At 35.8% G+C, this 14,066-nt stretch overlaps 3 protein-coding genes across 5 annotated transcripts; 2 read left to right on the top strand and 1 right to left on the bottom strand.

Moving 5' to 3' along the window:
* Positions 1 to 781: 781 nt before the first annotated feature.
* On the top strand, positions 782 to 2,228 carry LOC114476874 (glutathione S-transferase alpha-1-like). 2 transcript variants are annotated; one of them, XM_028468867.1, is made up of 6 exons: positions 782 to 986; positions 1,056 to 1,107; positions 1,287 to 1,419; positions 1,496 to 1,631; positions 1,711 to 1,836; positions 1,930 to 2,228. In XM_028468867.1, exons 1-6 carry the CDS (start codon positions 900 to 902, stop codon positions 2,056 to 2,058), a joined length of 663 nt encoding a protein of 220 aa, XP_028324668.1. In that variant the 5' UTR covers positions 782 to 899; the 3' UTR covers positions 2,059 to 2,228. The 2 variants fall into 2 exon arrangements, with proteins under 2 accessions (XP_028324668.1, XP_028324669.1); XM_028468868.1 differs by having other exon boundaries at positions 1,902 to 2,228.
* A 3,176-nt stretch (positions 2,229 to 5,404) lies between these two features.
* LOC114476871 (glutathione S-transferase 3-like) lies at positions 5,405 to 7,815 on the top strand. Of its 2 annotated transcripts, none has more exons than XM_028468865.1 (7): positions 5,405 to 5,470; positions 5,561 to 5,670; positions 5,750 to 5,801; positions 5,971 to 6,103; positions 6,191 to 6,326; positions 7,362 to 7,487; positions 7,576 to 7,815. In XM_028468865.1, exons 2-7 carry the CDS (start codon positions 5,584 to 5,586, stop codon positions 7,702 to 7,704), a joined length of 663 nt encoding a protein of 220 aa, XP_028324666.1. In that variant the 5' UTR covers positions 5,405 to 5,470; positions 5,561 to 5,583; the 3' UTR covers positions 7,705 to 7,815. The 2 variants fall into 2 exon arrangements, with proteins under 2 accessions (XP_028324666.1, XP_028324665.1); XM_028468864.1 differs by having other exon boundaries at positions 5,440 to 5,488; positions 7,576 to 7,704.
* Positions 7,816 to 8,457: 642 nt separating this feature from the next.
* On the bottom strand, positions 8,458 to 11,927 carry tmem14a (transmembrane protein 14A). The gene is made up of 5 exons (XM_028468875.1): positions 11,817 to 11,927; positions 11,168 to 11,250; positions 9,232 to 9,333; positions 9,070 to 9,157; positions 8,458 to 8,981 (listed from the first exon to the last, which is right to left on the bottom strand). Exons 2-5 carry the CDS (start codon positions 11,244 to 11,246, stop codon positions 8,927 to 8,929), a joined length of 324 nt encoding a protein of 107 aa, XP_028324676.1. The 5' UTR covers positions 11,247 to 11,250; positions 11,817 to 11,927; the 3' UTR covers positions 8,458 to 8,926.
* Positions 11,928 to 14,066: the final 2,139 nt, after the last annotated feature.

Here is a 14,066-nt window from a genome sequence, read left to right as displayed (position 1 = left end):
TGGCGTAAACGCAACACAGCTCATCACCCTGAACACACCATCCCCACTGTCAAACATGGTGGTGGCAGCATCATGGTTTGGGCCTGCTTTTCTTCAGCAGGGACAGGGAAGATGGTTAAAATTGATGGGAAGATGGATGGAGCCAAATACAGGACCATTCTGGAAGAAAACCTGATGGAGTCTGCATAAGACCTGAGACTGGGATGGAGATTTGTCTTCCAACAAGACAATGATCCAAAACATAAAGCAAAATCTACAATGGAGTGGTTCACAAATAAACATATCCAGGTGTTAGAATGGCCAAGTCAAAGTCCAGACCTGAATCCAATCGAGAATCTGTGGAAACAACTGAAAACTGCTGTTCACAAACGCTGTCCATCCAACGTCACTGAGCTCGAGCTGTTTTGCAAGGAGGAATGGGCCAATATTCCAGTCTCTCAATGTGCAAAACTGATAGAGACATACCCCAAGCGACTTACAGCAGTTATCGCAGCAAAAGGTGGCACTACAAAGTATTAACTTGAGGGGGCTGAATAATTTGGGGGCTGAAAAGTTTTTTATTTGTTAAAAATGTTTGAAATATCCAATAAATTTCGTTTCACTTCATGATTGTGTCCCACTTGTTGTTGATTCTCCTCAAAAAATTTCAGTTTTATCTTTGTTTGAAGCCTGAAATGTGGCAAAAGGTCAAAAGTTCAAGGGGGCAGATACTTTCGCAAGGCACTGTATTACAGAACAGCCTGAACTGTCGTAAGTTAATTATTTCTTGCTTTCAAAGCAGTGTAGCTGCTCTCAAGAGAAGCAACTTAACATCCAGTTCTGCAGACATTTTTCTAGTGTAGTTGCATCAATTGCATTGTTTCATTTTGCAGATTTTTAACTTCAAACCAACATTCATCATGTCTGAGAAACCAGTGCTGTACTACTTCAATGCAAGGGGGAAAATGGAGACAATCCGTTGGCTACTGACTGTGGCAGAAGTGGACGTAAGTTCTAATATATTGATGATCACCTGATATCTTTAAATCCTTAAACTTTTCTCACTATGTTCACAGTTTGATGAAGTTTTCCTGACCAGTAGGGACCAGTATCTAAAGCTTCTGGAGAGTGAGTTTGAAGCTTATTTTATGTCTTAATGACCTGTTTTTTTTTAATCACCTTCCACCTACTGACCAATCTGTGACTGCATCTGTGATTGAATCTGATCCCTGTTTGTAGAGAGTAACATTTCACCTGCACTGCTGGGTGTGTCTCTCACATTGTCCTGCTGCCCTGTTGATCTACAGACGGAGATCTGTTGTTTCAACAAGTCCCAGTGGTGGAAATCGATGGAATAAAACTTGCCCAGTCAAGAGCAATCCTGAATTACATCGCAGAGAAATACAACCTGTATGGAAAAGATCTCAAAGACCGTGCCATGTATGTTTAATAAATGTGTCGGATAATCTTTCTTGTATTGTATCGTAGCTTAATAAATGGTCGTGTTTTCTTTTAGGATCGACATGTACTCAGAGGGACTGATGGATCTCACTCAAATGATCAGGTTGTTATCCTGGCTCTCAGACCCAAAGGACCAACTGGAGGAGATTGAGAAGAAAGCAAAAGAACGCTACCTTCCTGTGTTTGAAAAGGTGTGTATAAAGTCAAACTTAATAGCTGTTATATAATAAAAATAGATGAGAAATCATGTTCTTGTGTTTTTCTTCTAAGGCTCTAACTGGTGCAGTGTACCTGGTAGGAGGCAAGTTCAGCTGTGCTGATGTGTATCTGCTTGAATGCACTCTGATGTTGGAGGAGAGTTTTGTGGGAATTCTGAAAGATTTTGGCAACCTGAAGGTAAAATTTGCAAAAGTTAAAAAAAAAAAAAAACTTCTAAAAGTTGCCGTTTTACATTTAACCAGAAAAACTCCTCATTGCGTCCGTCTGCAGTCTTTCCAGGGAAGGATGTTGCAAATTCCAGCCGTCAACAGGTTTCTGCTTCCAGGGAGTAAGAGGAAGCTGCCGTTTGACCAGAAATCACTGGCACTTGCCAAACAAGTCTTCAACATGAAATCTTAAATACCATGAATTATATGAAGGAAAGAGCTACAGCATTCCGGTCATGAAAAACAAAAATGATTATTTGTATTCGGAACTGAAGTCATATAAAGGTATCTATGAAAAGACTGAACATTAATGCTTTGAAAGATTTGTAACGAAATAAAAAATAAAAAAAAACTGTCAGAAAACTGATTTTTATCTTCTCTTTACTATTATCAATTGATCTCCACACAAGCACACATTTTAAACATTAAGTTTAACTGGCATAATACTGCAAATATGACATTTATGCAGCTTTCATAGCTGAAGAAATCACTTAAAACAATGTCAATGTTAATCCTCATAATATGCAAATATATTCAAGCTTGTATATTTACTTGAGATTGCCAGTGTGGGAGACCAAAATGACAACGTAAATAAATCTGGAATTAAAATTATATATAAATAAACATAGAATAACATAAATTACATAGTTAAAAAAAAAAACATGCATAATTGAGGAAATAAATGTAAAAACATACAAAAAAGTTTTTACTCAAGTATTTATATAATATCATTTTTTGTTTCCATATGCCAGAAGTTAGCATGTATGCTAAATGATTACAGGTTAATAGTAGGGGTGGGACGGTAGACAGAGTTCACCATACGATAGACAATAATGGGCTCACGATAATGATACAATATTTTGCTCAACAGAACCATCAAACTTCACTACGCCTCACTTTAGCCTCGTAAACTTTAGACTTCAATCATTTATTGCACTAAATCCTACATAATAGGTGCAATAAATTGACTGATGTGGACTGTAGATTATACTTATACACATTTAATTTATTGTTAAAACGTTTTTTTTAAATTGCTTCAGACTCCATGTTTACATTTTTTTTATTATCATGTATGTATCTTGAATAACTTATGATTTCTTAAATTTAAGAGAGGGCTCTTTGATTCTTTTGCAATGGCTCCCTATAGCTTTAAAAATATATATATATTGAAATAAAGAATTATTTAGTTTACAGAGGCTATTAATGACAAATACAATCATGATGTAACAAATATTTAACTTAAAATAAATCACATTGTGCAATGACTCAGCCACCGTCTTACTTCACCTCCTGTAACATCTACAGACCATTAACTTTCCCTGCACCTATGGCTAACCTTAAGTTTTAAATCCCTGGTGAGACAACTAAACCAACAAAAACACTATTCTGGAAGAAAATGAAGGTTTTAATTGTGTCTGGACAGATTCATTTAACCACCAATGTGTCAGTTAAATATGCATGTTTTATGTGTGGCAAGAAATGAATAATTACCAAGTGTTGACCTGACGTGATCATGTGTTTTCAAATTCAAGTTACTTTTTATCGCCATAATCTTCTTTATATAACATTGTGTTCAATTTCAAGATGCAAGATACTGTTATTTCTTCGTGTTCATTTATTTTGTTTTAAACTGTTTTTAAGGCTCCCTATAGCTTTAAAGAAAAAATATATATTGAAATAAAGAATTATTTTGTGTACAGAGGCTATTAATGACAAATACAATCATGATATAACAAATATTTAACTTAAAATAAATCAGATTGTGCAATGACTCAGCCACCGTCTTACTTCACCTCCTGCAACATCTACAGACCATTAACTTTCCCGGCACCTATGGCTAAGCTTAAGCCATAGGTGCAGGGAAAGTTTAAATCCCTGGTAAGATAACTAAACCAACAAAAACACTATTCTGGAAGAAAATGAAGGTTTTAATTGTGTGGGGACAGATTCATTTAACCACCAATGTGTCAGTTAAATATGCATGTTTTATGTGTGGCAAGAAATGAATAATTACCAAGTGTTGACCTGACGTGATCATGTGTTTTCAAATTCAAGTTACTTTTTATCGCCATAATCTTCTTTGTATAACATTGTGTTCAATTTGAAGATGCAAGATACTGTTGTTATTTCTTCATCTTCATTTATTTTGTTTTTAAGGTGCCAATTTACATGATCAATATAAATGAAGTCAAACATTATTCTATATAATTTTAACTGTATATAATGTAATGCACTGTATTGTCTTCATTGAGAAGGTATTTTTTTCAGCTCCGTAAGGACTTGAGAGTAGGGGTTGCAGACCCCTGAGCTATTGTAACAAAAGTCATTTACATATGGGGATTATTAAAGTTATTTTGATTCATGTTTAGAGGAACTATTCTAGTCTAGAGAAACTCTTTTGCTTCCTCTTCAGGATTGTCAATAACACTGAGTTGGTTAGACAGAGACTTTGATTTAGTGCGTCATAAATACACAAACATATGTTACATATGCTTTAATTTAAACAATTTGATATTTCAAATGAAAAATGATCATTGTGGATTGTTTAACATCATTTTTTTTAATATATATATATATCATTGTTGGACATGTCTTCTGCAGGGTTGGAGTATTTGGACCAATCCAGAACTAATTGTAATACATTAACTGATGAAATTACTAATATAAATTCATTTATTCATGTATTTTTCATGAAGAGAAAGAAAAACTGTGGTTTACCTCTGAGCTAAACATTATGCGTATTAATAACTGCACTTTAACCAGTTTGATATATGTCTGAAACACACAAATCATAGGCTTCATCTGTCTATCACGTGGCACAGTCGGTGTTGCCATATTGGACAGTTTCCCGTTATTTAAATCGTTAAGCCGAAGCCACGCAGCTGTATTGTAAAAAGAAAAAAACAATAATAGAAATTTAGCAAAACCATTTCACCAGTTTACCTACAGTTGACTTTAATATGTATATAGTACAAATAAATAAATATTAAGAAGAATGCATGGCTGAGTTTATGACCCAACATTTTAAGTGCCAAAGATTCAAACTTGTATAAAGAAATGTATGTTTTCATTTGAATTTTATAATAAATCTATCTTGCACATATCCGTAGATTGCGTTTACAGCCCTATTGACCAAGAACAGAATAAAGACGAGACGGCTAAAAGTAATATTTAAGTTATATAACAATGAAACTGGCGCTCTTTTATGGAGGTAGATTTGTGTCTTTATTATTCAATCAGAAAAAAAAAAAAAACCTTTTTCGATCAAAAAATAAATAATTTAAAAATAAATAAATAAAGTTGACTTCAATCAAAAATAAATATTTTCAATCAAAGAAAAAAAAAAGTGTTCAAATGCAAATATTTGAGACCCAAATGATTGCATTTCAACACTTTTTTTTCTTTGATTGAAATGTTTTTATTTTTTTTTCGTTGAATAATAAAGACACAAATCTACCTCTTTTAGCATTAATTTGAGTGTTTGTGCGGGCAATTATCAGCTGTATCTGGCAACACAGTCTCACAGTAGATCTTACACAATAGTTTGAACTTTATCCAAACTTGTCATCGTGTTTCTGTGCAGACACACTGCCTGCACACATCAGGTAGAACAACCAGTGCAAGTTAGTCTTATGTGTTGCATGCTCATTTCTGTTGACATCAGGTTAATGTTCTGTATTTTTGACATTTCATAGGTAACTTCAAACCAACCATCATCATGTGTGATAAACCAGTGCTGTACTACTTTAATGGAAGGGGGAGGATGGAGTCAGTGCGTTGGCTGCTGACTGCTGCAAAAGTTCAAGTAAGTTCTAATATATTAATGATCACCTTATATGTGAACACATTGCAAAGCCCTTAAACTTTTCTAATTATGTTCACAGTTTGATGAAGTTTTACTGACCACTCGGGACCAGTATCTGAAGCTCCTGGACAGTGAGTTTGAAGCTACTTTTATGTATTTCTGACCTGTTGGACTTGTTTCTTTCTCACCTTCCACCTACTGACAAATCTGTGGGATTTATTGTGTTTGTAGAGGGTAACATTTCACCTGCACTGCTGGGTGTGTCTCTCACATTGTCCTGCTGCCCTGTGTGATCTACAGGTGGAGATCTGATGTTTCAACAAGTCCCAATGGTGGAAATCGATGGAATGAAGCTTGTCCAGACAAGAGCAATCCTGAATTACATCGCAGAGAAATACAGTTTGCAAGGAAAAGATCTCAAAGACCGTGCCATGTAGAGCGCATGTTTAATAAATATAATCAGATAATCCTTCTTCTTGTATGGTATCGTAGCTTAATAAATGGTCGTGTTATCTTTTAGGGTCAAGATGTACTCAGAGGGAGTGATGGATCTCAATGAAATGATCATGATGTTACCCTGGATCCCAGACCCAAAGGCCAAACTGGAGGAGATTGAGAAGAAAGCAAACGAACGCTACCTTCCTGTGTTTGAAAAGGTGTGTATAAAGTCAAATGAATAGCTGTTACAGTTAATGATAATTCATCATTGACTGTAAATCACAAGTTGTGTGTTTGTGATTTTCATACATGCAAATCAGTCGTTTTTTGCCGCATTTTGCCATTTTCAACTCATAATAGGCCATTTATGTGATTTGTATGTCATTTGTTTAATTTTTCTTTTATTTTCTTCGTATATGTTGTAACTGTTTTTCACAAACCACAACTTGAGTGGTGTGAGTTCATGTAAAATGCTGTATTTTGCCTCATTGTACTCGTCAGTGTTCAGTATTAGAGGTTGACCGATATGGGATTTTCAAAGGCCGACACCGATTTGAAAAAAAATTAAAAATTCGGCCGATTCTTTTTTTTTTTCTTAAAGCATATTGATTATGAAAGACAATTGAAACACTCATATAAATGTATATATTAGAAATTAAATTAAATACACCAATAGAACTCTTAACCAAGTAAAACAAAAAGTACAGGACGGGTAAGTAGCAGTAAAGTATGACAACAATATACAATGTGCAAGTAGTCGTTTTAAACTAAATACCTGTTTTAGGTATAACCACTCACTCCTCTCTGTTCACACCCATCACCATTATACCTCAGCTTCACACTTGTACCATATGCACAACTACATCATCACATCTCACTTTAAATTAATCAACTCGTCCCCACCCTTTCCATTTCCTACCTTGAGTCTCTCCTCCCTGTTCCCGTCCCCCTCACTTAGGTGTAACACTTTCCTTTATTTTTTTATATCCTCCCTATAATAAAGTGTTTCTTATCCTTCCTAAGGGAGGGCTGGTCATGGTCCCAAAAAAAAAAAAATTGAAAAAAGTCCATATAACAGCCGGCCGATATATCAGACCTCTATTCAGTATTACTTATTTATGTGTTAAATCCCAAAAAATATATTTGGGGGAGGATCCCCACGTCCTGCTTACAGTGTTTTTTTTTTTTTTTTTTTTTTTTAAATCACCTTCTTACATGCCTTTGTTGTTTGCATGTCTGATTTTTCTTCTAAGGCTCTAACTGGTCCAGTGTTCCTGGTCGGAGGCAAGCTCAGCTGTGCTGATGTGTACCTGCTTGAATGCACTCTGATGTTGGAGGAGAAATTTGCAGGAATTCTTGCAGATTTCCCTAATTTGAAGGTAATTTTTTTTCTTCTTTCCTATTGTGGAAAAAGCTACTAAAAATAGCAATCTTGCATTTAACTCCTGTCACTGTGTTTGTTTGCAGTCTTTCCAGGGAAGGATGTTGCAAAATGATGCCATCAAGGAGTTTGTTAAGCCTGGGAGTCAGAGGAAGCCGCAGCCTGATGACGTCTATGTAAAGACCGTATTGGAAATCTTTAATATGAAAACCTAAATTCCATGATCTAGAGGGGTTTATTAAAAAAAAAAAAGCACAATTAGATACAGATAAATCCCAGTGATAGTGAAGTGATTTTGTGAAATAAATGTCTTTGCAGAACTGTGATGATGCTGTTTTTCTTCTGTGATCATTTTAATCACCACACAAACATACACTAAAATCGTCAGTTTATTCAGCTTCTTACAAAAACAATGCTTTTCTTCTCAAACACACACACTTTTTTTTTGTTCTCTGGACTCTCATTGTCACACATTAAAGTTAACATTGCAGCTGCTTTTAAAGTAGATGGAACCATTTAAAACTCTTTGTTGGAAAGGCTTGGACATATAATGCATGTGTTATACTGCTTAAGTTTGTATCTTTCAATAATTAAAAAAAAAAAATGCATTTCCCACCCTAAATGTTACCTTTATACATAAAAAAACTAAACAAGTAGTGTTATGTAGGAATGTCAAAAGACATGTGCTGCCACTTTAAGATTTTATGGAACAATAAAACAAGCAAAAACTTAAATCTGCTACCCCTGATTATTTTTTTTATTGTTAGATAAAATGAATTTGTATACCTTACAGATCAATGGCTTGAACATTTTTACTTCAAAAAGAAAGGACAAAGCTTTAAATTGTTTTCATTTCCACCTTAAATATTTGATTTGTTTGCAGTGTGGGATGTGGAGTCACAAAGACGGGTTCATAAAAGTGTTTTTACTTTAAAATCATAAGGAATACTGGGAACACACCAGAACAAAAATGGTGTCAAGGGACTCACTGTCCTCCTTGCCTGGTGAAGAAAAACAATTAATCACAGTAAGAATGAAGTAAAAACACTTCTATGTCTCCATTTACAGGACTCCACATCCCACAATGCAATGTTTGAAAAATGCATTGATCTCAGAGGGATGCACTATGATTTCATCTAATAAAAAAATAATTCGAGGTAGCTAATAATACCAATACTCTAGTTTAAAAAACAAACAAAAATACCTAATCATTTGTTCGATTTATTTGTTAGGCCATCTAACCTCTTCTGCTGGTAAAAAAAAAAAAAAAAAAAAATAATACAGGAAGTAGTGTCTGGATGTAAATCCTAAATGCTGACTTAATGTGTGATTTAATAGAAACCAGACAGATTCACATGATAAGACTCAGCAGAACTTGACTTTTTCAGGCTTTGTGGGAATGTTTTCCATCTTTCATCACAGAGACAAAAGACCTTTTCATCCTCCGATTGACATCATCAGCAGCAGCAACAGGCGGAACACCATTAACAAACTGGAAGACACAAAAATACCCAGTCAGCAAAAGCAATTTCAGGGGTTTTTCGCTTCATACATGTTGGGTAACTTTAACTGGAACTAACCTCAGTCCTGCCATGAGGCCTGCAGGCATAAACTTCCCAGAACTTTTGTACCTCATCCCCATGACGAGCGAGAGGAGTCCAGAAGCCACTGGAAAAACACATGAACGGACAAACATCAACTATTGAAATGTTGGCTATCAGTATGAGCTCAATCACACTTACATAATGATATCTTGATGTCCTTTTGGTTAAAAGAGATGTTGAATGCACCGTATGCAGACAGTGCCCCGAACACTAAACCAGCCATCAGGGACATCACACTGCCTGTGGCAACATAAAGATCATTAGGGATGTAACGATTCACTCAACTCCCGATACGATTCGATTCACGATACTGAGTTCACGATACGATTCTCTCACGATTTTTTCATTTACAAAATGGGACTGTAGACAAAAATTTTTTTGGGGAAAAAAACTAGAAAATACTGTATTATTTTCCTTTTATTTTTCATTGTCAAAATAATTCCTTGATAAACAATTCAAAACAATGCAATTTAACTAAAAATAAATCTTGAATTAAATAAATAAAGGAATAATACAAATGAAAATGAAGCCAATAATTTAAATTCTGGTTCTATAATAAACAATGCAAAACTGCATAATAGTTCTTTTTCTTTTAAAAGTGCAACTGAAAATGTATTTTGTGCCTCAACAATTGGACTTTAAAAAAGAAAAAAACCGTCATTGCACTGATTTACGTCATATTTGTTTGGACCAGCAGAGGGCACTGGTAACCCAGTGGTCGGTTGGCATGCAGATATCTTGCAGTGAAGAAGAGATGCTATGCTAGCAGACAGAGCTAATAGAAAAACGTGACTTTTACAGATATTCAAGTAATATTACAGATATTCTTTTGGTGCTAAAGGGGTAATGAATCATATATTAACATATTTAAGAGTAGAAGGCGGCCAGAAAGAAAGTATTAGCAGACTCCGCCCGCCGCCAGCACTTCCGGCTGGCGCCCTCTGCTGGTTAAAAAAGTACTGCGATTCAATTGTCAGAAAATCGATGTCAACCGTGATACCTATGAATCGATTTTTAACTGCCTTACGATTAATCGTTACATCCCTAAAGATCATTATTATTACCTTTTCACGGTGACATCATCATCCGGGACACTTGACTTAGCAACACCCGCCGCCATTTTAAGAGGGGTAAAATTTTGCTTGACAACCGCTATTTATGCTATTTACCGCGAACAACACAAAGGTTTTACTAAATTTATTGACGATATTTCAGCAGATTAGAGCCAAAGCCCAAGCACCAACATGAAGAAAAGTGACATCTGGTTGGTTTACGTGACTTTTTTTTTTCTGCCGGAACGTCTTCTTACATTCATCTCTCTTCTGAGTTGTTTCCTGATTTGTTGCCGCTGTCGGTGCTATTCTCGTGAGAACTGCCACTCAGGCCATTTCTGGTGGCAGTTCTCGTGAGGCTAACGACAGGCAGGGGAATGTTTTTATTCATTTATCTTTTCATTATTATTAGATTAAAATACAGGACATTTACGAGAAAATACTAATATGTGACGATGGTGGGAAAAAGGGGTCAAATGCGGGAGTTTCCTGGCCAAAATGGGATACTTGACAGATATGTTTATTCCACTTTTCTTTTTCTCTTTCTCCTGGCCCGACCCAGCGGCCCACCGGGGAAATCCCTGGTGTCCCCATACACCAGTCCGCCCTTACCCACCGTTAACAAAATGTCTACTGCAAACATACGACAACTATGATTTTGGGCTCCGTTCGTTCGCCTCAAATCCATAATTTCCGTTCCTGGCCTTTTTCTGTAGGTATTCTGTAAAATGATATATTTTTGTTCAGCCAGGCGTGGTTGCGACAGCCAAATAAAACGCAAGATTTGGGCATTCTACAATAAAAATCTGCCAGACTGCAAGATCTCCACCGTGTTGTCAGCGGTCAATGGCGGTTGTCAAACAAAAGCATGCCCCTCTTAATATGGCGGCGCGCGTTGCTCGAGCAAGTGCTGATGTCACGCGAAAAGGTGTATTAACAAAGAAAAAAGCTGGTGTAAGGGTTGGAATTGATATTAGATTTAAAAAAATGTTTGACTTTTATTGGGATAAAATAGCATCGACCTTTTCTCTTGTATCCCATGAATCCACCGAATGCAATGGCAGCGGCATAGCCAAACCCAATCCAGTCAATTGCCATCATGAACCTGAAAAACAGCATTACAAGGCAGGGAGGGAGTAGATTATTTATTATTGCTATTATTATTAAAAGACTGCTGCCTACTGTACTTTGCTTTTTACACTCTTGTCTGAACTTTAATGTTTTTTTTTTTGTTTTTTTTTAGAGGTTTTCTGCAACAAACTTTAGCTCAGCTCATCGCTTTTGTAAAGTTAAACCTCCGATAACATCACCAAAACAGATCAAATATTAGTGAAAGTAACAATTATGTAATAACTCCATCTATATCAGGTAACCCAGCTGACAGCCTGCAGCTTGTGAAAGGAACATCTATGAAGAATAAGGGAGCGTGGCTGCTGATCTAAAATCATCAATTTCAGCTTTATGAGAGTATTATAGTTCGTGTTTCAGGGGTGAAAATGTAGAACTGAGAAAAGCCACAGGATGTCACTGTGGGGCCTTCAATGATCAAATTACAAAACAGCACTGAAACAGGGCGACATTTACAAATGCATGCACAGTAAACATCCGTATTCACATAATTTAAAGTGTCTATGGTTGTTTTAAACGCTCGTCATGTTTAAAAACACTAACCTTTAAGTCTTTTTAATCTCGCAAGCGCCTGCAGTTGAACCTTTTCCCTCTGCGTGGACTACTTCCTTGTTTCCGCCCAAAAGGACCTACTGCGCATGTGCGCACTGAGCCTGAGAAAGTTTGAGCGATTGGCCTTTGGAACTGCGCATGCGCGACTTGCGGGGGGGTCATAGGTCGAGAGGGATATGAACGTAAACAACTCGTCTACGCTGTTGATATTTCCAACCTAACAGCGTTTTTAATGTTATTCCAGAGATCGTTAGTGTTTTAATAGTGTTTATATTATTAATATTACACATATTCAGACTCGAGGTGTCCAGGGTTTTCTGCTGGTGCCGATTTTGTTGTTGTTGGCTTCTTTTTCTGACTTGTGTAATTGTTTTAACAACTGTAAAGTGTTTTCGAGTTTTTGAAAAGCGCTTATAAATAAAACGTGTAAATCATTCTGTTATGGTTGTTCTTTATCGCTTGCCGTACTCGTCAACAGTGCGCATGCTCTACCTCTAGAACGGTGTACCCCATGCAAGTAGTTCAGATACAGTCACGTTGTGAAGTTGTCATTACGAGTTGTAAATAAACCAACTAAATGCTCACAGTGGACTCGTCGCACATTCCTACAAAATGTATTGTTATTATTATTATTATTATTATTATTGATGAGACAAGCGAGATGTGTGATAAAGACGGTATGAGTTCTCACTTTGAACAGGTAAATTTACGAGGTACAACATTCACTAACCAGGTCCATGATTATTTTTTATTAAGTTATTTTAATTCATTTTAAAAATTGAAAGAAGTGCACAAGATGGACAGGTCGATAAGTGAACTGGAGTAACGCCATCAGCTGAAACAGTTTGAAAGGTCAGGAAAAAACTGAATTTTCAGCTCGTGTGCAGCATTAGCTTTAGCAGCTAACTCGGTCTTTCTGCCTCAGAGACCGATACCACGTTCACGCAAGAATACTTTCAAGGAATTAACGCTCAAACTGGTAAAATAATCTAAATAAATCTCTGTCAGACTCCGACACCGTCACCTATGGCGAGTTTATCCCTCTTGACCTTTGACCTAATGCGGAAGTACTGAACTAGAGCGAGAGTGTAAAAAGGAGTGTATTTATCTTGAAAAAAAAAAGTGGTTTCATAATCTCTGATAGGTACTTTAATAAGTACATTGTCAGAGTTTTAAGATATTGTACTAAATTCATTTAAAATAGTTATTCACGTTAAAACCTTTCGGCCAAAAGACCCCTTAATGGGTCACGTCACGAGTGACGTCACAACTCTAGCTGGTGGCAAAAACAGGAAACGCCGCTGGCTGAAGACTTGTGGAGGCGAGCAATGTTACAGCTTTGGAATGTCGTCTTGTGTGTTTGGGTGCCAGAATATAAGGAATAACGTTAGTGGACGTAAATTAAAGTTGTATAAGACTCCAGCGGACACTCGTGCTCAGAAAAAACGAGTTGTTTTGCCTCCAGGCTAAGCCCCGCCCAAATATACGTCACAATGTTTACAAACAATCAAGGGGTCTTTAATTAATTTAAAAGTAAAAAAAACAACAGAAAAACCATATTTTAAAGAGTAATGAGTAATAAAGAGCAACATTACACACAGTCACAGTATTACTATAATATCAGAATCAGAAATGTTTATTTTGCCGAGTAGTCTATATATATATATATATTTAAAAAAAAAAAAAAAAAAAAGCAGCACAGGGAATTTGACTTAGTAGAACAAAGAAACCAAAAACACAAGCCAGCAGCAACAATAATAGTGATCACTGATAAATATAGATAAGGGATAAATAAAGGAATATAAATATGATAAATAAAAATATATACAGTAAACATAAATACAGTGCAGCAGGTAATATTGTCTTTGAGTAACTGCTATTAAAAATGTTTGCATTAACAGTAATGGGTGATAGTAGGCATCATTTTTATATATCTGAATTATATTTAACTGTAATGTATGCACTTGTAATATTTAAGACTCTTTACTTCATTATTTATGATTTCTTTGTTTAGCATTTCTTCTTTCATTTGTAATATTTCTTGGGCCTCTGTAACTAAGTACTTTCCCCCTTGGCCCATTAAATATATCTCATGTCTACAGATTTCTGTCATAGTTAACCAAAACTCCAAAAACAGCACCTTTCTCACCATGTTCCTACATGTTTACTGAATAAACAATACTGGTTTCATGTATTAAATGATTTTACGAATGGTTATGAATCAATAAAAAAAAATTAAAA

Source organism: Gouania willdenowi, chromosome 15, assembly GCF_900634775.1.
Source record: "Gouania willdenowi chromosome 15, fGouWil2.1, whole genome shotgun sequence".
In the NCBI taxonomy this organism is placed as follows: domain Eukaryota; kingdom Metazoa; phylum Chordata; class Actinopteri; order Blenniiformes; family Gobiesocidae; genus Gouania; species Gouania willdenowi.
The sequence above is the reverse complement of the archived record's forward strand: the minus strand, read 5'-3'. Positions and strand labels throughout refer to the sequence as shown.